Source organism: Salvia hispanica, chromosome 4 (genome assembly GCF_023119035.1).
Source record: "Salvia hispanica cultivar TCC Black 2014 chromosome 4, UniMelb_Shisp_WGS_1.0, whole genome shotgun sequence".
Taxonomy (NCBI): domain Eukaryota; kingdom Viridiplantae; phylum Streptophyta; class Magnoliopsida; order Lamiales; family Lamiaceae; genus Salvia; species Salvia hispanica.
Genome location: NC_062968.1, coordinates 44,279,510 through 44,302,386, shown reverse-complemented (window position 1 = coordinate 44,302,386; position 22,877 = coordinate 44,279,510). Strand labels below are relative to the sequence as shown.

The 22,877-nt window shown below is 36.0% G+C and overlaps 4 protein-coding genes and 1 pseudogene across 4 annotated transcripts; 4 read left to right on the top strand and 1 right to left on the bottom strand.

Moving 5' to 3' along the window:
* The first annotated feature begins 1,720 nt into the window (after positions 1-1,720).
* Positions 1,721-4,198, top strand: LOC125219267 (UDP-glycosyltransferase 74F2-like). The gene is made up of 2 exons (XM_048121193.1): positions 1,721-2,464; positions 3,364-4,198. Exons 1-2 carry the CDS (start codon positions 1,811-1,813, stop codon positions 4,099-4,101), a joined length of 1,392 nt encoding a protein of 463 aa, XP_047977150.1. The 5' UTR covers positions 1,721-1,810; the 3' UTR covers positions 4,102-4,198.
* A 1,362-nt stretch (positions 4,199-5,560) lies between these two features.
* Positions 5,561-7,746, top strand: LOC125219320 (cytochrome P450 736A117-like). The gene is made up of 2 exons (XM_048121268.1): positions 5,561-6,600; positions 7,067-7,746. Exons 1-2 carry the CDS (start codon positions 5,743-5,745, stop codon positions 7,670-7,672), a joined length of 1,464 nt encoding a protein of 487 aa, XP_047977225.1. The 5' UTR covers positions 5,561-5,742; the 3' UTR covers positions 7,673-7,746.
* A 4,185-nt stretch (positions 7,747-11,931) lies between these two features.
* LOC125224019 (acetolactate synthase small subunit 1, chloroplastic-like) lies at positions 11,932-16,739 on the top strand. The gene is made up of 12 exons (XM_048127358.1): positions 11,932-12,212; positions 12,593-12,806; positions 13,250-13,333; positions 13,493-13,561; positions 13,965-14,048; positions 14,138-14,281; positions 14,374-14,460; positions 14,723-14,827; positions 14,924-15,046; positions 15,583-15,735; positions 16,077-16,142; positions 16,345-16,739. Exons 1-12 carry the CDS (start codon positions 11,980-11,982, stop codon positions 16,426-16,428), a joined length of 1,446 nt encoding a protein of 481 aa, XP_047983315.1. The 5' UTR covers positions 11,932-11,979; the 3' UTR covers positions 16,429-16,739.
* Positions 16,740-17,581: 842 nt separating this feature from the next.
* LOC125217731 lies at positions 17,582-19,685 on the top strand (annotated as a pseudogene).
* A 700-nt stretch (positions 19,686-20,385) lies between these two features.
* On the bottom strand, positions 20,386-22,615 carry LOC125217730 (6,7,8-trihydroxycoumarin synthase-like). The gene is made up of 2 exons (XM_048119254.1): positions 21,699-22,615; positions 20,386-21,085 (listed from the first exon to the last, which is right to left on the bottom strand). Exons 1-2 carry the CDS (start codon positions 22,581-22,583, stop codon positions 20,474-20,476), a joined length of 1,497 nt encoding a protein of 498 aa, XP_047975211.1. The 5' UTR covers positions 22,584-22,615; the 3' UTR covers positions 20,386-20,473.
* Positions 22,616-22,877: the final 262 nt, after the last annotated feature.

Here is a 22,877-nt window from a genome sequence, read left to right as displayed (position 1 = left end):
ATCAAGAAACACTTATTTATTATTCATGGAATAATTAAATTTCAACTGGTCAGTTTCTGAATAATAAAACCTTGTTCGAGCTTCTCTTAAGGACATTATCAAACCAGACTCACCAGGTGCACGATTCAACATAATAGCAATCCTAGCACCGCTAGATATTAATTAACACTACCCAAGATATCATGATTATTGGGTTGCGAAAAGCCCGCACCATTTGATAAGTCAAAGTAATGCATAATCAATAATCTATGTTCAATGCTAACGTATGTTGATTAAGAAATAGTTGTTTATCAAGACCTCTTCTTTTCGTAGATAGCATAAAGACACGTCTTGTTGTTAGATCCATCCAGTGCTATACAACACCAATGCCATTCCGATTATTTCTAACCAATGTCATCATATTTCAGTAAGGCTTAGAAATAATCGGAATGACATTGCAACCTTTCACGATAGGTAACCAAAACCTATCTAGGTTGTGAAATTCTTCTTTCTCTTTTGCAAAGCATTACATAGAACCGGTTGTAGTTACCTTAAAGTGGACGACGCCCACAACCAGTCTACTAAGCAAAAGACTTAGGCTTTTTTGCTTCTTATGCATTTAAATGTTTGAAAAATATCTTATAAATGCACAAGCAAAAAAACACAAGGTAATAATAATACTGATTCTATTCGTGCGAAACTGCTCGAATAATACTGAATCAGGTTAAAAGTGCATTGTAGAGTTTTTGTATACAAGCAAGATTCTATTCGTGCTCGAAACATGTTTTTTAGTATATCAAACCTAACATGAATACGCTAGAAGAGCTTTGGCAACCCTAATTTGATTTGACTGAAGAATTGTTATGTGAAAATTATCCATCATCCGTCCATAATAATTTGTCACCATTTGATCCGACACTGCTTTTAAGAAATGTAATACTCCTAGGAAGTGGGTTAAAAAAGTAGTTGTGAGTCTACTTTTATATATACATTATATAATAAAATGTGAGTGAGAATAAGTTAGTGGAATGTGGAGTCCAATATCAAAATGATAAAGTGAAAGGTTATAAATTTTTAGGGACGGATGAAAACGTAAATAAATGATAAATTTTTAGGAGGGGAAGAGTATATAAACCGGGGTAAATGTGAGATTTGTAAATAAAACAATTTAAAAGGAAAAAATCGCTATCCTCTCATATTTGACCCTTTACTTTCATATCTGTCGAATACAAACATTAGTATTCTACTCCCTACGTCTGATAATCGTTCCATTTTACTATTTTTGTCCACCACCAATAAATCTCTCATTCATATTAGTTAGATAATGAATCTCATATTTTATTAATTTTATTCAGTCAGATATCATTATAAAATCCATGACTAATTAAAATATGCATTGTATTAGTGGACAGAACTCAGAAGGAATATTAATTATGTCATTGTTATCAAACATTATCATTATTTTAGGTATAATTAATAACTAAGATAGCATATCTATTTTTCTATCATGGCCACTTACGGACATAAATAAATTTGGATACATTTATATCCAACTTTATCACAATTGACACAGTAGTACTTTTATCAACCGACGGCCGATATATAATTACACCAATAGCAAACCAACACCTCTTATGAAGTTGGAGCCAAAAATACTAGTAGTAAAAAATTAGTACATTTTGGACCCTAGCAAATAAATTTCCAAGTAGGATCATTATATATCTTACTCTTCCCCTCTCAAATTGGATCAAAATTGGCAGTAATAAATCACATCTCTCTCTCGTACTATATAATTGTATACGCATCATCGAAGGAGCTTTGAGAAAAAAAAATGGAGAGAGAAAGAAATACACAAAAACCACACATCTTAGCAATTCCTTACCCAAGCCAAGGCCATGTTAACCCTATGCACCAATTTTGCAAGCGCCTAGTCTTCAAAGGTGCTAAAACAACTTTTGCTCTCACCAAATTCATCATCAAATCCTTCAATCCAGAGTCCGACTCCGTCGCCATCGAAGCCATCTCAGATGGCTTCGATGAAGGCGGTTTCGGACAAGCATCCGATGTGTCAGACTATCTGACACATATGGAAAAGGCCGGCTCGAAAACCCTGGAGGATCTCATCCAATCATACCAAAGCTCTAATAGCCCCATTGATTGCATAGTTTATGATGCCTTTTTGCCATGGGCTTTGGCAGTGGCCCAAAAATATGATATCAAAGGAGCTGCTTTTTTCACTCAAGCTTGTGTTGTGAATTATGTGTACTATTATGCCCACCATGGCCTGCTGGAGCTTCCGGTGACGGCCGCCTCGACGCCAGTGGAGCTGCCGGGGCTGCCGCCGCTCGAGCTTCCGGACCTCCCGTCGTTCATATACAAGCATGGGACTTATCCGGCTTACTTTGAGATGGTGTTGAGTCAATTTTCGAATTTGGAGAAGGCTGATTTTGTGGTCGTCAATACGTTTTACAAGCTGGAAGAAAAGGTGATTTTTTATTGTTTTAGTTTTATTCAATATTGATTTGCATGATTATTTATCGGTCCCACCATAAGTGAGACTTAGTATTCCTTTTTGGGCTATCCCACTATAAGTGAGACATTTTTTTATGGAAAAAACAAACATTCTAATACTTTCTCCTATTTTTTCTCTCTACTTTTATTTTCACTTACTTTATTATTTCTCACTTTATTTTTCATGGCAAAAAACAAACATTCTATCCATCTTTTACTTTATTGTTTCTTCTATTTCTTCTCTCAACTTTTTTTTTTCCACTCGTACTTTATTCTCTCTTTGTTTAACCATTAAATATCACTATCTAAAAACTTGTGTTCAAAATAAATACGTACGCTACATGTAACATGGAACAGGCGGAGTGTAAATTGTACTAATACATTAAACATTGTTTCAAATTCAAGAGAAGAATACATTAAGTACAACCAAATCGATTGGTATTGCGTACATTTTCAAAACTGATTTTTTTATATTATCTTAATATATATTGACATATTCAAAACGGCATGATAAAGGTCGACAGCCAAGACAAAAGGTTATAAAATATCAATTATTTTTGGAATCACTCGGTTGACGTGATAATCTTTTCTTTGTTTCTAAATTCTCGTTCACAAAATAGCATTTGCATACCTTAAAGTAAATCACTACCTATTGCCTTTTTCACGAATTATATATAATAAATGTCAAGCTTAGTTTCTATGAGTGGAAAAAGGTGATATCTTTAATTATTTACTTTAGAAGTTATATTCAATTATAATATAGATAATATAAGGAGTGGTTGTGGAATAGTTATTAAAAATGGAATGCAAATTATGATCACAAAAATGGAAATAATTCGAATAATTTGGTTTATTTGATCATCAATTTAACAGATTGTGGATTCAATGACAAAAGTGTGCCCACTTCTAACAATTGGGCCGACACTGCCATCATCCTATTTGGATGGTAGGATTGAAAACGACAACAAATATGACATAAACCTCTTCCACCACGAAGATTGTACAAGAATAATGCAATGGCTAGAGAAGAAGCCAGCAAGGTCAGTTGTATACATAGCCTTTGGCAGCATGGACAATCTCCCTAAGCCACAAATGGAAGAGATCGCATGGGGTTTGTGCAGCTCGAATTTCGACTTTATTTGGGTGGTGAGGTCTCAAGATCGACAGGAGAAGATACCGGGTGATTTTGTACGTGCATCGGTTGACAATGACAAGGCCTTGTTTGTGCATTGGAGCCCTCAGCTGGAGGTGTTGTCGAGCGAGGCGGTGGGGTGCTTCTTCTCTCACGGTGGGTGGAATTCCACGACCGAGGCGTTGAGTTTGGGGGTGCCGATGGTGGTGATGCCACAGTGGACAGACCAGACGACAGATGCGAAGCTTGTGCAAGATGTTTGGGGGGTTGGGGTTAGGGTTAGGGTTGGGGAGGATGGTTTGGTTGGGAGAGAGGAGGTGGAGGGATGTTTGAGGGAAGTGATGGAGGGGGAGAGAGGGAAGGAGATGAAAAGGAATGCTAGGAAATGGAGGGATTTGGCTAAGGAGGCTGTGGCTGAGGGTGGCACTTCTGATCTTGATATTCTTAACTTTGTCTCTAAGTTGACTACTTCTTCATGATTGTATTTTATTTGTAAGTATCAATTCCTGCACTTTGTGTTTATGTAAGTGTGCTAGTGTTTGAAGTTTTGTATATGAATGAACTACTTGTTGCTAATTAGTGTGTTCATGAATTTGTTTCAAGTGTTTTGTGAAGGTATAAGACTGAAATAGATCAATATGCATGAAAATGGAGTGGATCTTGTGACACCCTACTCCTCTCGAATTTACATTTATAATAAACTATTATGAATTTAATCATAATTAAACACACAATAGTACTATATAGTTTCAAAAATCAACATTTGTTAGGTACATTGAAAATATTTTAAATTGTAGTACGACATTCTCAGCAATTTATGCATGAGAATAAGGCTTGTCTTACAAGAATTTCAGTTCAAGCAGAAAAAATTAGTAATTAAATCACAAATAAAGTACACGTGAATGGAGTGAACGGTGGATGTCACATCTAAAGATTTACCTGAAGAGTTGAACGGTGGCTGGCGCACGTAAGGTGGCCTGAGGAGAGTCGACGACATATATGTGATGAGGAGATGAACGACGTGAATCGGAGCGAGTCGACATGATGCAGAGCATAGGAAGCGAGATTGGTGAATGACGTGTAAGTCTCTTCAAGATCCTACTGATATGATTTAATTTTAGACTTAAATAATATTTTACTGTTGTATCGATTTTTTAGAATACTATGTGGTATATAAATATCCATAGTGTTGTTGTACCAAATCATTTGATATGATGTCATACTGTATCGAAAATCATGATATATCGAAAGATCAGTATTTTTTGGTATGATATGTTCAGTATTTCGGTATTTTTTTCACACGGGGACATAAACATATAGTTAAAAAAGCTTTGTGTTAGTTTGTGAGGATAATTGCCAATTTGTAAGCTGGATCGACATCACAGAAACATTGAAATAATAACGTCCTCCTATAAGTACCTAAATTTGTTTAAACCGTGCTGCATCATTATAAATCAAACAAAATTCAAAGATGTCAACATAAGTTACATAACTGAAAAAGAAACACAGAATTGAAAGTTACTACTATTACTACTAACTTCGTCCTCCAATTTTGCCATTTAGTCCATCCCACAATAAGAGTCAAATTTTGTCATTTTAGTCCATCCCACAAATAGATGCACATTTCACTTTTATCATAATTGACAAAGAGAATCCACATTCCATTAACTCACTTCACTTACATTTTATTATAAAACAAATTCAAAAATGTCGGCCTCATATTCCACTAGCTATTCCAACTCACTATTTTTTACATTTCCTAAAACTCGTGCCTATATCTAATGTGACTCCTATTATGGGATGGAGATAGTAACGTTTAACAAATTTTCAGTTCCTTTAATCCTTCCAAAAAAATTATCGCAAACGTAAATCACCAAACAATCATGCACCTTTCAAAGTAAGACTAAAGTTATTCGTTGAAAAGCTGGTACTCCATTTTCTCTATAGATGCCATCTCCTTTTCTCCCTCCAACTGGTACTCCATTTTCTCTATAGATGCCATCTCCTTTTCTCCCTCCAAAACACATTCCACAAATCACATTTTCTTTTAAAATTAAAATTTTTAACGTCATTTATAACACTCACCAAACACAATTCCAGAAAGAAAAACAGTAAAAATCATGCTCTCTGAGGTTGCTCTTCTCCCCCTGTTTCTCTTAACCATTTTCTTGATAAAAAAATGGCTTATCACCCCTCCAAAACCCTTGAAAAATCTCCCACCATCGCCCCCAAAGCTCCCAATAATCGGGAATCTGCACCAAATCGGCTCGAGCCCGCATAAGAAAATCTTATCTTTGGCCCAAAAACACGGGCCCCTGATGCTGCTCCATCTCGGCAAGGTGCCCCTTCTCGTCGCATCTTCAGCTGGCGCAGCTAGAGATATATTGAAAACCCACGATCAAATCTTCTCAAATAGACCCAATTCCTACGTAGCAAACGCGATTTACGAATGCAAAGACATCGCCTTTTGCGCCTATGGAGATTATTGGAGGCAGATGAAGGGCATTTGCGTCAATCACCTCTTGAGCAGTAAAAAGGTCCAGTCTTTTAGAGATGTGAGGGAAGAGGAGGTGTTTTTGGTGATGGAGAGGATTAGGGAGGCGAAATCGGTGGTTAATTTGAGTGAGTTGTTTGCTAATTTTGCTAATGATGTGATTTGCAGAGTGGCTCTAGGGAGGAAGTATGGTGATGGTGGGAAGTTCAAGAAGGTTCTGGAAGAATTGGGTGTTTTGTTGGGTAGTTTTGATGTGGGAGAGTTTGTGCCTTGGCTTTGGTGGATCAAGTTTGTGAATGGGATGAGTGGGAGAGTTAGGGGAATTGCTAGAGATATTGATGAGTTTTTGGAGTTTGTGGTGAGAGAACATGTTGGTGAGAGAGGGGAAGGAGAGAAGGATTTTGTGGATGTTTTGCTTGAGGTGCAGAGGAATGAGAGAGGTGGTTTTGTTCTTGATGATATCTCTATTAAAGCTCTCATTTTGGTGAGTTGTTCCATTTCTTTCTTTCTTTTTTGCTTTGCTATATCAAATCTTCGATGTTGGAAAGTAGAGATTGGATTGCAATAGTTTGTGTTCTTGTGGAATGAGAAATGAGTATTAGAAATAGCCTTGTTCTATAGGTGATGTTCATGGTTTTATCTTATACTGCCTTCGTCAATATTAAATGTACCAGATCTGATTGGCACGAGTTTTAAGAAATTGTTTGACTTTATAAAGTAGAGTGAGTAAGAAAAAGTTAGTGGAATGTGGGCTTATTTTTATATACTGGTTTTATAATAAAATGTGAGTGAGATGGGTTAGTGGAATGTAGAATACACTTACTAAATATAATAAAAGTGAAATGAGACATTGGCGGACGAATGAAAAAGGAAAAATGAGACATTTAATGACGGAGAGTATGAGTAACGCATTATTTTTTTATATCACATTAAAATTATATCTGTTTCAGGACATGTTTGCGGCTGGAAGTGATACGTCGTTCACACTAATGGAGTGGACGTTGTCCGAGCTCATACGACACAAGAAAGTCATGGCGAAATTGAAAGCCGAGCTAAAAAGAATTGCAGGCCGCAATTCAGCCATAGCCGAAGCAGATTTAGAAAAATGCCAGTATTTGAAAGCTGCGATCAAGGAAACCTTAAGGCTGCACCCTCCCCTCCCTCTACTCGTGCCACGAGAATCAACACGTGACATTAAGCTACTAGGCTACGACATTGCAGCTAGGACACGGGTGGTGATCAACGCGTGGGCTATTGGGAGGGATCCGCTGCTATGGGAAGATGCAGAGGAGTTTATGCCCGAGAGATTCTTGAATACTTGCATTGATTTCAAAGGGCAGTTTCAGTTCCTCCCCTTTGGCGCTGGCCGGAGGGGATGCCCTGGGGGTGCATTCGCCCTCGGATCTGTAGAGCTTCTGCTGGCGAATTTGGTGCTTGGATTCGAGTTTGCATTACCGGGCGGAGTGAGAGGGGAAGATTTGGACATGGTTGAAGGTGATGGAATAACTATTCATAGAAAGTTCCCACTTTGTGTCATTCCTATTTGTGAGTCTTGAAAATTTAAAATATTTTGTGGGATTTCTGCCTATGTATATTTGGAAAATAAATCGGAAGCAAGTTGTGTACTCCATCACTAACTGCAATCCTTCCATTTCAAAACATTCCTTCTCAACTCACCACCCTTCTCCATAATTTCATCCAAACAAGATGCAACTTCATCTCTCGTCACAGTCCCATTTCCATCAACCCTAACACGAACAACGATTCGCCACACGTCGACTATCATAAGCATATTTAGCCTCGATCACGAAAATACCCGAAAGAGTATAAGTGACTTCAAGATCCAAAAAATAACTATGTTTTCCAAGTTTATTGATAGCAAATTCTTGATCAAGACGAGAGAGAGAGATTTCAAGTCATTATAAGAATTTTCTATCAAAATTATATCATCAACGTATTACATATACTAAGAATATATTAGAAATTTGCCGATATAATTGAGCATAGTTCATTTTATTTCTCTTTGCATTATAATTTCAAAATAATAAAATTTGGAGAAGTTGGAATTTTTTTTAGTATTATTGGAGCATATGCAAGGAAGGAGGTAAATAGAAAGATAAAGAAAAATAACGTACTCTCTCCGTCTCATGTTAGTTGAGACATTTCTTTTAAACACGAGATTTATGAAATTGATGTGTTAAAGATAAAGCAAGAGAGAGTAGAGTATAAGAGAAGATAAAGTTTCTGAAAAAAAAAAAAAAAAACCAACTACTTTGGATCAATCCAAAAAGACGACTCAACTACCTCTAGAGTTGGGAAGAAAGGACTATCATATTTAAATCTTCTTCATAAAAACTTACTCTTTAATGAGAATGGTATTTGAGAATGTATTATACATTCTTTCATTTTGAAGAGATGTTTTTACCTCTTTTTTCCACAAAAAGTAAATATAGTTATCTCTCCGTTCCATAGTGCTGAATGCATTTCTTTCCGGTACAGAGATTAAGAAAAATGTGTGTAATGGTTAAATAAAAAGATACTCCCTTCGTCCACCAAAAATAGACATAGTTGTTTATGACATAGATTTTAATGTGAAATTGTGAAAGTAAGAAATAAGTAGTCTTATCTGCATTATTATCTCTCTCATTTTTTAAAAACGAGTGCTCAAAACGAAATGCCTCTACTACAGTAGGATGAAGGGTACTTTTTACTAAAACGAAATGACTCTACCACTATGGAATGCCTATAATGAAAAAATAACTCTCTTACTATGGAACGAAGAGAGTAGTTATTTTTGTATACTTTTTTCAATTTATTACAAGAAAATGTATATATCTTTTTGAAGAGGTAAATAAAAATATACTCTACTTGTAATTTTTTTTGAAGAGGTAAATAAAAATGTATATTTCTTAATTTACTTATTTTCTTTGGAGATAGCTTTCAGTATAGTAGGAATGTATAATGAAAGATAAAATTTAAATCATCTTTTTATTATTATAAATATATCCAGTTGTAAATTTTTTACTCTCTTCATCTACCATTAAAGTTAAACATCACATTTTGACTTGGTACGAGTTCTGAAAAATACTCCCTCCGTCGTCATTAAGTGTTCATTTTTGTTATTTTGAGTCATACCCCCGTTAAGGGTACACTTTCACTTTTTATCAAAAATGTAGGTTTACTAACTCATTTCACTCATTTTCATTATAAAACTATATTTACTTTTTGTGGAAAAAAGAGTAAATATAGTTATCTCTCCGTTCCATAGTGCTGAATGATTAAGAAAAATGTGTGTAATGGTTAAATAAAAAGATACTCCCTTCGTCCACCAAAAATAGACATAGTTGTTTATGACATAGATTTTAATGTGAAATTATGAAAGTAAGAGATAAGTAGTCTTATCTGCATTATTATCTCTCTCATTTTTTAAAAACGAGTGCTCAAAACGAAATGCCTCTACTACAGTAGGATGAAGGGTACTTTTTACTAAAACGAAATGACTCTACCACTATGGAATGCCTATAATGAAAAAATAACTCTCTTACTATGGAACGAAGAGAGTAGTTATTTTTGTATACTTTTTTCAATTTATTACAAGAAAATGTATATATCTTTTTGAAGAGGTAAATAAAAATATACTCCACTTTGTAAATTATTTTGAAGAGGTAAATAAAAATGTATATTTCTTAATTTACTTATTTTCTTTGGAGATAGCTTTCAGTATAGTAGGAATGTATAATGAAAGATAAAATTTAAATCATCTTTTTATTATTATAAATATATCCACTTGTAAATTTTTTACTCTCTTCATCTACCATTAAAGTTAAACATCACATTTTGACTTGGTACGAGTTCTGAAAAATACTCCCTCCGTCGTCATTAAGTGTTCATTTTTGTTATTTTGAGTCATACCCCCGTTAAGAATACACTTTCACTTTTTATCAAAAATGTAGATTTACTAACTCTTTTCACTCATTTTTCATTATAAAACTAATACTCCATTCGTTTCAAGGAAGATGACCCATTCCTTGGGCAGCATGAGATTTTACGCGGTTTTTATTTTATGTGTTATGTGGGGAGAATAAAGTAAGAGAGACAGAATAAAATAGAGATAAATGGATTTCTATTTTTAGTAATGAGTCAATTTGGGTGGTATAAACTAAAAAGGAAAGTGCGTCATCTTTGGTGGGACGGAAGGAGTATATAAAAGTGTAACTAATATTCCACTAACTTATTCAACTCCTTTTTCTTTATATTTTTTAAAACCAACCGAATCAAATGTGGACATTTTATGTTGGGCGGAAGGAGTATAAGAGCCATTAGCAATGGAAGGGCCCTTCTTAAAAACCCTTCCTCTTTTTTTTTTTTATTATTTTCACATCAGCATTTTACTCAAGGGCCTATCTCACTTCCTATTTCATTTCGACATCATCACTATTTTCTTAAAAAAGATTTGTACTTCTATATTTAATATGTTATCAAATTAAATAATTTAAAATGCACTTAAATATTCAATACTCCCTCTGTCCCACAATAAGCGTAACATTTTGACATTTTGGTCCGTCCCACAATAAAAGTCATATTTCACTTTTTACCATAAATACTAAGTAGGTCCTACATTCCACTAACTCACTTCACTCACATTTTATTATAAAATCAATATACAAGAGTAGGTCTCATATTCCACTAACTTTTCCAACTCACTATTATTTATTTTTCTTAAAACTCATGCCCCACAACAAGAGTGACTCCTATTATGGGATGGTCGGAGTACTATTTTTTCGCTAGAGGAAGACATTGATATTCTTCTAGAGAGAGAAAAAATATACAATAAAAATGTGAGAAGATAAAGATGTTGGTGTGGGAAATGGGAAGAATGTGATGGAGCATTTATAGTAGAAAATATGATTTGTTTTTTTAAAATGTAAGGGCCGATGATCGGTCCTATCTTGCAATGGATGGCCGATCATCGGGCAATGGAGATCAGCCAAGGCCGCGCGGATCGGCCATATGGGAGGGCCTTTGATCGGCTCTTTTCCTGCAATGGAGGGACGATGGGGGCCGATCTCAATCAAGGCTTCTCGATTGGCACTTATTATTAAGGGTCTAACTCCCTGCAATTGAAGGGTCTATCTTAAGGGCCTATCTCACTTTCCATTTCATTTCCACATCATCAATATTTGTATATTTCAATATTAATTGTTGGCATCAAATAAAATGTGATAAGATGGTAAATAAAAAAATACAGGAAAAAAACCAACTAGAAAAACACATATAAAAACCTAGTAGATAATGACTCTAATGTCGTTGTTATCGGGATCAATACCGAACTTTTTCTTCATCTTGGTGATTGTTTTCCAGATGTCCGTCATAATCCGATCATTTGATTCATCTCGGTACAGCTCGTAGAACTTGTGCAGTGTAGCGTAGACAGGGTTAAAAAATGGGGTATGAAATATAGAAGGTTAAAAATAAATAAATTTAAAAAGAAATATTCGATCATAGGGCCGATCATCGGTCCTATCACCACAATGGGTGACCGTTGATCAGCTCTATGGGATCAGTCAAGGCCGTTCCAACGGCTCTTTGGGGGTTTGGGGGAGGGCCGATGATCGGTCCCTCTTCCTCAATGAGGGGCCGATGGGGGTGTCGACCATGGGCTCGGTTGATCGCCCTCCAATGCTAAAGCTCTAATGAAAGTGAAATGAAATGAAAAAGTTAAAGAAGTAATAGTAAAATTAGTTTTGACGATCCCTATAGCATTTATAAATGGGTCGGGTTCAGCGACCCGATTTATTTAGACAGACTTTTCTTCCTTTCTCTACTTTAGGAGCGAAAATCACTGATACACACTACACCAACAATGGCGGCTGCTGCTACTCACTCTGCGTTATTTGGCGCTTCTGCGTATTCAACCGACCTAATTCTCAAGCCTGAAATTAGCCTCCGCTCCGTCAAATTACCGTCAAATCCGAGAAGAAGAGTTGCGGTTTCTGCTCAAAGCGCTAATGGCGATAACAAGCAGCAAAACGATGCCGTTATCGCCGTCTTGGATGCTCCTCTCTCCGGAAGCACCAATTCCGTCTCCAGACAAAAGTAATTGTCTCATTTCCCCGTTTCATTGCTTGCTTATTTTGTGTTAGCATCATTAGTTCTTTTGTTAGAATTGAAGTTGAACAAATGATTGGTTATATAGCCTACAGGTGTGTGTTTTCAACAACTTTGTATGCCTATTTCTTTTTGTTGAAATCACAGTGATATGATTTATGACTTATGAGAATTGATTTGGCTACAGAGATGCCTCAGGTTTGCAATCGGTAGCAGTGAAATGCTCGGCTTAATTGTCAATTTGTGTAGAATTTTTGTATGTTTAGATGAAAACTGAGTAAAATTAGTGTGTTGTATTGTGTGGATAAAGAACACGTTCCATTTGTCTCATTCTGGAATTAAACAGTTTAATGGCATTATGAATCCAGGGTGAAACGTCACACAGTTTCTGTGTTTGTCGGTGATGAAAGTGGGATGATAAATCGGATTGCTGGAGTGTTTGCTAGGAGAGGGTATAACATTGAATCCCTTGCAGTGGGGCTGAACAGGGATAAAGCTTTATTCACTATAGTTGTATCTGGAACTGAAAGGGTGCTACAGCAGGTTATGGAGCAGCTTCAGAAGCTTGTCAATGTATTGAAGGTCATGTTCTTCTCTTGGTGGCAGTGTTCTCTCTTTTATGATATATTGCTTGATATTTTGAATAACTGCTGATTAGGATATTCTTAGGTTTCAAACCAAGTTCCAGCTTCACTAGAGCAGAGCTTAATTATCTCTCATCAAAGTTTTTAAAGTTATTCCTGCTTGCAATTGTTTATAAAAAACATATTTGACTCTGTTCTGTACTTCTGTAGAATCTGTATCGTTTCAAACATGTTTTGCGGAGTCCTTCATTTTTTGCATGTTGATAACAAATGTATCTGGTTCTGCTATTGATTCGTTGGATTCTGATACGATCCCACATTGGTTCCACGCTAAAGTGTGGAAATAGCATATAAGTGGGAGTCAACCCTTTACCTTTGACCCAAAACCATGGTCAATTTCCATTGAATGCTTTCTAATATTTGTGCAAACATGACAATCAGGTTGAAGACATCTCGCAGGAGCCCCAAGTGGAACGAGAGTTGATGCTTATCAAAATTAATGCTGATCCAGAATACAGAGCAGAGGTTTTCTAGTTATATGTTATATTTTTCCTCTTCTATTCTTGTCAAGGAAATTGAATGTCTGGTACTGGGTCACTCAAATGTACTTCAGACTTTTGGTTAGCCTTTTCCTTTCTCCCATGCGGCTAAATTTTTAGTTTCTTTTCCTGACATTATCTCCAGGTGATGTGGCTTGTGGACATTTTTAGGGCAAAAATTGTTGACATCTCTGATCGCTCTCTAACCATTGAGGTGATGTTGTTACTCTTTGTTTTACATGTTAGATAGCAGAATTTTCTGCAAGTATAAAAGAGACCCTCTACTAATTAACAGCAACATATTGATGAGAATATCTGACTGTGTTGCAAAGCTTTCTTGCAATATGTCTACTGCAGTTACAGTTTTAGAATGTTGCAAATATTCTATAACCATGAGTTGTTGCAACTTGCATCCAAGATGGGTCCTTATATATACATTCACGTACATCTCATCGTTAAAAAAAAAACATCCTTGAGTTGCTGATCATTAATGTTGGTACATACAGCTTTCACCAAATACTGGTTGCAAATTAAATTGTTTAGTGATCCTATGACTGTACTAGACTCTTGTGAGTCATTATTTTCCAGAACTGAGTCCTCCCTAATTGTCTATATAGGTTACTGGAGATCCAGGGAAGATGGTTGCAGTGCAGAGGAATTTAAGTAAATTCGGAATTAGAGAGATTGCTAGGACAGGAAAGGTAAATGATAGAAAAAGACAAAAAACTAAGAAAAATGTTCTTTTGTTGTTTTGTTCTTTATGTAAGTTGATGTTGGTTGTCTCAACTAGATCGCCTTGAGAAGGGAAAAGATGGGTGAATCTGCTCCTTTTTGGAGGTTCTCAGCTGCTTCTTATCCAGATCTTGAAGTGAAGCCTTCTAGTACTGTTTCAAAGCCTATTAAGGAGACTCGTGTTGCAGAATCATCTCCTGGGGTATGATAGTTCAGTAGTCTTAAGCACAAAACGTAAATCGTAGTGTTACTTTATCCATTTAAATGCCTAAGACTATTGTTTCTTGTATGAAGGGAGATGTTTATCCTGTGGAATCTGATGATGGAAATTTTATCAATCAAGTTCTTGATGCTCACTGGGGAGTGCTGAACGATGATGATGTAAGAAGTTATTCTTGTCTTTTTTGTTTAATGTTGTCTCGCAATGCTAGAGCGGTGTGGTATTTTTCTTTTAAGTTATTGTTTAAAAAATGACCTTAATAGCTAGCCGTATTGAAGCCAAATTTATAAAATTCTTATTTGATAAAGTAACATGAATACATGATGATGATCTCTAGGCTACTCTATATTCTAGAATGGTAACTTCAATGAAACTTCTCCCATGGTTCTTGCACTTACTTATATATCTCCTTATTTTTGTCAGACTAGTGGGCTTCGCTCTCACACTCTTACGATGGTTGTAAATGATGTTCCCGGAGTCCTTAACCTTGTCACAGGGGTTTTTGCTCGAAGAGGATATAATATACAAGTATTTAAGCTTTGTATCTTCTTATGAAACTGGTCTTTTGTACTTTTTGGTTTGCCTACTGACACTTCTGTCATTTTCTGGTGCTTCTTATTTTAGAGTTTAGCTGTTGGTCATTCTGAAGTTGAGGGGCTATCACGCATTACTACTGTCGTACCTGGTACAGATGAATCAATTGCCAAGTTGGTACAGCAACTTTATAAGTTGGTGGATCTTCATGAGGTGAGAGCATTTTATTTTCACTACATGTGTTGCAATTTGAGAATGCAGTAAGATCCAAGCTTAACTGCTATATCATTTAGGGCCAATGTAACTTTCTAGACTAAAGTATGTGCTTTTTCCACAACTGTCTCATGCTGTTGATAACATGAACGACTTTACTTTTCCAGACTAAAGTCTGTGCTTTCTAGACTAAAGTATGAGTACCGATTGAATTTGCTTAGTTTTCAAACATTGAACGACTTTACTTTTCCAGTACTCAAATGTTGTGTTGACAACATGAATTCTGCAGAAAGGAAATTGGATTTGTTTCCAGTACAATTTCCACGCAGATTTTCAATTGCCAACATGACTTTTTGGTACCAGTTTATTGGGTATTAAACTGTCACTATCAAAGTTATGGTTGAGCTTTGTGTTGTGACCGTAGCTGCTAAAATGATATAGATTGAAAATGATAATTTACTTGCCTTATGTTCTAGGTCATTTTCATCTAGCTTTCTACCGAATAAGAAAATGATTAGCGAGGTTTATGTCTTCAGGTCCGAGATCTTACACACTTACCTTTTGCTGAGCGAGAACTGATGATGATCAAAATTGCTGTAAATGCTACTGCTCGCCGAAATGTTCTTGACATTGCTAGCATATTTAGAGCCAAAGCCATTGATGTCTCCGATCACACTATCACCCTCGAGGTAACATTTATGTTATTAACATATTAATGGCACTTATCTGATTATTGTACTAAAATTAACGCGTTTTACTTTGGACGCTAGCTTGGATAGACAAAAATATTATATACTAGTCCACCAAATACTCTGATGTACCGAACAACTTTGAGCTATTTGGATCATGTTGATTGTTTCATATACTCAATCCCGTGTTTTGTTTATCCAAGTAATGCCCACCTTATTTACAGAGTTAAACTAGTTGGCAGTATGGTAGACATAATAACACGTGTCGCAACTATACTCCTATGTACGCGTCTACTCTCTTATGCTCTCCTCACTAGATTCCCTTTTTTTTAAACTTTCAGCTGACTGGAGATTTGGACAAGATGGTTGCCTTGCAAAGACTTTTGGAACCATATGGCATTTGTGAGGTATATTATTGTTCAGTGTATTTTGAAATATAATGGACATACATATTCTCTATTACATCCTCGATTAAAATGAAAGGATATTAGTTTAGGATATCAATGAATGTGGTTGTATTATCTTGTCTAGTTTTATTCATAGTTGCTTTACATTATTATGGGTATATAAGAAAGATTATTTATATACCATTCTGAGCTTGTTTTGCAGGTTGCTCGAACAGGCAGAGTGGCTCTGGTACGGGAATCAGGAGTCGATTCGAAGTACCTCCGTGGATACTCATTTCCAGTGTGATTCTGGGCTCCCTCAAATTTTGAGCAATGCAGATTTCATTTTTGTCTTCGAGTTATATCATCCGAAGATGAAAAATGAAGTTTCTTGTAGTTTGCAGACTTCATCGTCGAGTTGATTTTGATTCTGCAATATCTATGTATACTGAATTTGTCGAGTTTGATGACCATGAAACAACCCTTGTTTTCTGTTCATTTTTTAAAATCTCATTCACTATCAAATTTTGTGATTGCTGCAAGCTCTATGTTGTAGAAAAACTTTTGCTGTCGGTTAAAAATTTTGTGATTGCAGATATGTAAGATGAATAATTTTAAGAGTATTTGTTGTTTATTTATTTTAATGTCAAACCGATGCCGTTTAAGTTTCGTTTATACACATAGATTCATCGACGTGCCATATAGATCAAATGTCGTTTAAAATTAGGAAGGGATCAGGTTAGATTGAGAAAATTACACAAAACCCAGACGTTCGAAATTCACTAAAAAATTAAAAGAGAGTATTACTCTTTTTCAAATTGCTGAATTTAAAACACAGCCTAGCAATTTTTATTAGCACTTCCAATTCCACCTACGGAAAACGTGATAGTTATTAGTTTTATACTAATTCTTCCGTTACATGTTTTTCTATGGAAAAAAATTGTACTCCCTCCGTCCCAAATTAATAGTCACTTTTTGCCATAAAAGTCCGTCCCAGTTTAAAAGTCACTTTTAGAATTTTCCATATTTGGTAATACAATTTTACCTCATTCTTTATCAAAATTACATAAAAATGACATTATCTAAATTAAAATAAATCAAAACAAAAATTAAAAGGCAAAAGGGACCCACCTTCAACCAACTCCACAATCTCACTTCATTTATTACACACTCTATCATCTCACTTTATTTATTATACACTTCAATTTTTTTAAAATCCGAGCCATAACAATAAGTGACTCCAAATATGGAACGGAGGGAATACTATATTTTTTATTTTCATCCGTCCCACAAAAATATGAACATTTTTCTTTTACGAAAACTTTCCTATAAACTCATTACCGATGTATACAAATTTATACCACTATGATCGATCCTTTTCTCTCTCTTATTTGCTCCTAAATAATTTAAAATGAATAAATAAATAATAACAAGAGAAATACAGACCATTTGCTTGGATTCAGAAACCCTTCAAATTGAAAACAGTCCATTTCATCTGAATTGACAAGAGCAGAAAAATGGCGCTCTTTAGAGCTCGTGTCTCCTCTTCTCTCCTTCGCTCATGTCTCGGCGCTACTTCTCGCTCTCTCTCTACTGGTATTGTTCTTATACATGTATTTATACACCGTTTTGCAACCATATGCATTCATCGTCTACATCACACTTTTATTTGCTTTCATCTGGTTTTTGATTTCATGTTTGTGGAAAGTTCGGAGCTCAGAAATCTCAGCAGAAATCAAATTATTGATCGAAATCGGGATTAATTGATGGCAAATAGAAAATAAAATATTGAATCTAGGAGCTACATTCTGTAATTTGATTTTTCATAGAACTTTCTACTTGAGTGATAAATGAGAAATTTTAGTTTTTGACGTGGTTTAAACAAATGATTGTTGGCTGCTAGACTTTGATCTTAAGTTTAATTGTAAATTATTGATCGAAAGGTGCGGGCGTGATGGTGGAATCGAAAGAAGTGCCTTCGTTGAAGTCGATGATGAACCAGATGCTAACTCTTGACATAAGCTCTCAATATGGGAGCTGTATGCCACTATCAAATATGAGAATCGGGATGCACATTCACAACGTTGAGCTCCGCCCGGGGCAGGGTGGGAAACTCGTGCGAGCTGCAGGGACCTCTGCAAGGATACTTACTGAACCGAATAGATCAGTCAGGTATGGAGTTCATCTTTAATGTAAGTCACATTGTGATCAAGAATTCGGTATGTATTTGGGGGAAATTAATGAGTTGAGGGAAAGTATGGTTTAATTGATATAGATGAATGATATTCTGTATTGTAGTTCAGTATTTCGACTTTGTACGCAAGATTTCTTGTTTAAAGACTGCAAAAGTGTATATGGTGTTGTCATGTTTCAAGGTATCGTTTAGTGGATTGTGCTAAGCAGTAGCAGCATTTAGTACTCTCATGTTAAGCTCTTTCTGGCAGAGCGCGTTAGTGTGTCACTGAACTTGGAGTCCCCCAAAACTTTGATATTCGAAAAACAATTTGTAATACTATATAATTTATGTCAAGCCCTAAGCTTCATAACATTTATGTTCTTTGTTTAAGGTAGGCCATGGAAATCGGAATGTCCACATAATACTAAGAACCTTACTCTGCTTACTCTCACCTTCTCTTGCCAGCATTCTCCTCCATTCACTTTCTCTTGAGCATTAATGACCGCTTGGCATTTGCATCAGGTTATATAATTTGCATCACCCAAATTTATTACATATTTTTTTTAAATTCTTACCCTGTTGAGAAGGGAAAGAGTGGAGACCTGCTTGAGGATTCTTTTCAGCAGCTAAAACCATGAAGACTTGCGGATGAGCTTCACTTGGTGTATGATTTCTAAGGGCTCTTGCAATGGACTTTCTGTATCATAAGAAATCTTCTTAGAAATCTTTTCCTCATTATACCAGAAACTGTTGGTTTTGGAATTCACGTTAATAGCAGGAGTTTGCTTTCTATTAGTCCGTTTCAAAGCCTGGGCTTTATATATAGGAGTTTGTCTTGTCTCTTATTGGAACTTCAACAACTTCTTGCTCAGAAATGGAGGTTGCTCGTACATTCTTTGTTGTGCTTTACTCTTCTAGTGGTAGCGTTCACTGTTAGTGTTTTATGCTGTAGCTTTCTAACCTAGGTATAACTGTGATTGGCCAAGGTTTTGCTTACTCTGCTTCGGTGGTGACTGTACGCAGTTATATTTTTTCTCGTAAGTTTTCCTAAATTCAGTAAGCGACGATTCCTTTTCCAGGTATTGTGAGATAGTACTACCGTCTGGAGAGAAGAGATTGATAGACAAGAGAGTGCCGGGCAACGATAGGGGCAGTGTCAAACCCTGAGCACGGAACAAAGAAGCTGAGAAAGGCAGGGCAATCACGGTGGCTGGGGATAAGGCCCACAGTGAGAGGTGTGGCAATGACAGTCGACCACCCCCATGGTGGTGGTGAAGGAAAGAGCAAGAGTAGTGGGAAACACGGGCATTGCTCGCGGACGCGTGGGGGAAACCTACCAAGTCTGGATACAAGACTGCCCGTACTAAGAAGAGAAAGATTTAGAGTGATATTCTTCCAAAAAAGAGGCATGTTTTCTACCTTTTTGCTCATATGTTTTGTAGACTTGTAGTGATATGCTTCCTCTATTTTCAACTGAAGCAAAGGAAGAAAAAAAAAACTTGTGTCCGTTCACAAATATATTCACAATCAGTGAATATTGAGTCGAATATTGTGTGGGTCAAATAAACCAACAAGATGAGTTTTTTCATACAAGTATGAATAATTAGAACATTAGAAATAATAGTAGTATAAAACTCCTTCCGCCCTATCTTAGTTGGAATATTTCTTTTCGACACAGAAATTAAGAAATAAGTAAATGTTTAGAAGTTAAGTAGAGAGATAATAAAATAGGGAAAAGAATAAAATAAGAGAGAGAAAGAAAGAACAAAGAATGAGAGAGAAGTTAAGTCTTGGGCATGTTGCTTGTTTCTCTCCTTTGGCTTGCCGCAACCGCAGGCTTGAGTGTCTCTCATAAAAAAAACCAGGACAAAGTAGCTCCTGAAATTAAGATTTATGTAGTTCTCAAATAAAAGATTCGGTATCACTTATAAAAGACCATCATATCGATCACCACTTTTACTTATCCGAAGTGCAAATTTGTAGACTTCATAAATAGCATGGTTAAGGAGACATGACAAGAGCCCTCTTCCATGTGAAAACATTGACATATATAATAAAAATAAAATTGATAAAACCATACACTTTGTATAATAAACAAACAATGTCATCTACTCAAATTATGTTTGGAACATGACCCTAGATGACATAGACTAATGTTACTTGATAGTACTAAAATTCATATAGTATATGTTTTAGGCACGAGAAGAAGCGCGTTTTTCTTCTGGACTGCAACTCCCGGCTTAGGATCTGTATCAACATCATGTGCATAAACCCCTGGAGGCAACTCCCAGTCAAAACTGTAGAGTAGATTTGCAATTGTAAGCTCCACATTTAAGAGTCCCATAAGTATCCCGGGGCACATTCTTCGTCCTGATCCAAATGGAATCAGCCCGAAATCTTGCCCTTTTGCATCAATATTGCTATCTAAAAATCTCTCTGGCATGAACCCATCAGGATTTTCCCAGTGCTCGGTGTCTCTTCCTATAGCATATGCGTTAACATAAACCACCGTCTTTGCACCAATTTCATAGCCATCTAGAAGGCATCCCTTAGTTGTTTCTCTTGGTATAAGCAGTGGACCTGGTGGGTATAATCTCAAACTCTCATTTACCACTGCTTTTAGATATGGAAGTTTGGTCAAATCATCCTCATCTACTTTGCCCTTTTTGCCTATCAAATTTCTGATTTCATTTTTCAATTTCTCCATAACTTTGGGTGCTTTTATTAGTGCTGTCATCGTCCAAATAATTGCAGATGAACTTGTTTCTGTTCCCGCCACAAATATATCCTTCAAAGAGATTAAACTAGAGTAAACAAATTTAAATACGATGTTATAGTTTAAAAAGGTTTAATAGTCGTTTTGAATAAGTTTTGAAATTAACTAATTTTCAAGTTGTTAGTTATTCGTTTTCATTATATAAATAATGAAAATAATATAGAAATTTGAAATCGGTTTAAAATAATTAAACAAAAAGATGAAATAAAAATATAATTGTGATTTGATTTAGTGTGCTGAGCTTAGTTCCACTGCTGTGGCAAAATGCATAGCAGAGATCTTGTGCACATCATCACCTTCCATTGATTTTTATCAAGTTATAATTTCTTTTATTTACAAATCAATTGTGATGATATGCTATGCATTTTGCTACTGCATGAATAACTTAATACGTCACCATATATATTGGGTCAATTAATTTTATACCCCCCAACACTATCCTATTTATAAATAGAACTTGAAATGTTACAACCATTTACGCGAATTTACACATAATAAAAAAGCCATGCATTTATATACATGCAAATAATGCAATTCAGAATCCGACTCATTCCAATATTCCTACCAAATCAAATCAAATAGATGAATAAATTCAACAAAAATAATCAAATAAATAAATACATACCATTAGTAAGGCTTTAATGTTATGCCATCCAAGATCAACCTTGTTCTCCAATTTGAGTTGAATCAACACATGAAGAATGTCATCCATTCCCTCCTCCCCTTTCCGATCAAGATGCTCCTTGATCAGCTCCTCATAAAACAAATCCATCCTCTCCACCACCGAATTGAGCCTTCCGATCATTCCGGTCACCCTATCCACCCAACCAAACGCCGGAAAATAATCAGACACATAGAAGGCGACCGCCACGGCCTGAACTTCTTCTAGAAGCTTATCAAACCTCCTAACCTCCGATCCATGATCCTCGTACCTCTTCCCGAACGCAATTCTGCACACCAAAGAGCTCATGAGAGCCATAGCCATCTCACTCAAATTCACAACTCGATCATTCGAAGAAAAGCTCTCAATTTGCGAGATCATTCGAGCGATCTCCTCTTCGCGAATAGGGCGATAGGAATGAACCCTTTTCGGGCTGAAGAGATGGATGGAAGTGATTTTTTTCATCTCTTTGCAATAGTCATTGTATGGAGAGAAGACTATGTCAGAGTTGTTGTAGGATAGCTTCTGCTGCCCTAGGTATTTGGGCCTATTGCAAAAGGATGAATCTTGATTTTTCAATACTTGTTTGGCTAAATTTGCTGAGGAAATTACTAATAGTGGAACATGGCCTAATTTCATGTGAATTATGGGGCCGTATTTTTTGGAGAGTTGGTGGAGATAGAGATGGAGGACGGCGGCCGAGCCGATTTGGTGGAGGTTTCCAATCAACGGGATCGGCGGCGGACCGGGTGGGAGAGGGTCTCTGTGTGGCCGTCTTTTGGGCATGTGTATAAAATAGACACAAGCTAAGATAATTGGAAGAGCTAATGAGAATAAGAGTATTATCATTGTTAATGAGGATGTGATAAATGTGAAAGAGTTTGCTTGTGATTTATAGACAAGTACCAAAGTTAAATAAAAGTCTGAAAACATAAAATTTACTATATATCATTAAAATACTGTTGCAATAGAAATGATTCTAGAGTGATGGTGTAATTTTGTAAAGTCAAAACTAATTTTACTCCAACCATATATATCAAACTCAAAATCAAAATCAAAATAGTATTCTCTATTCACTTATTCCCTTTTTCTACCAATACTAGTCACATTTTGCTATTTTCGCATGTCCACTAATAAATCTCC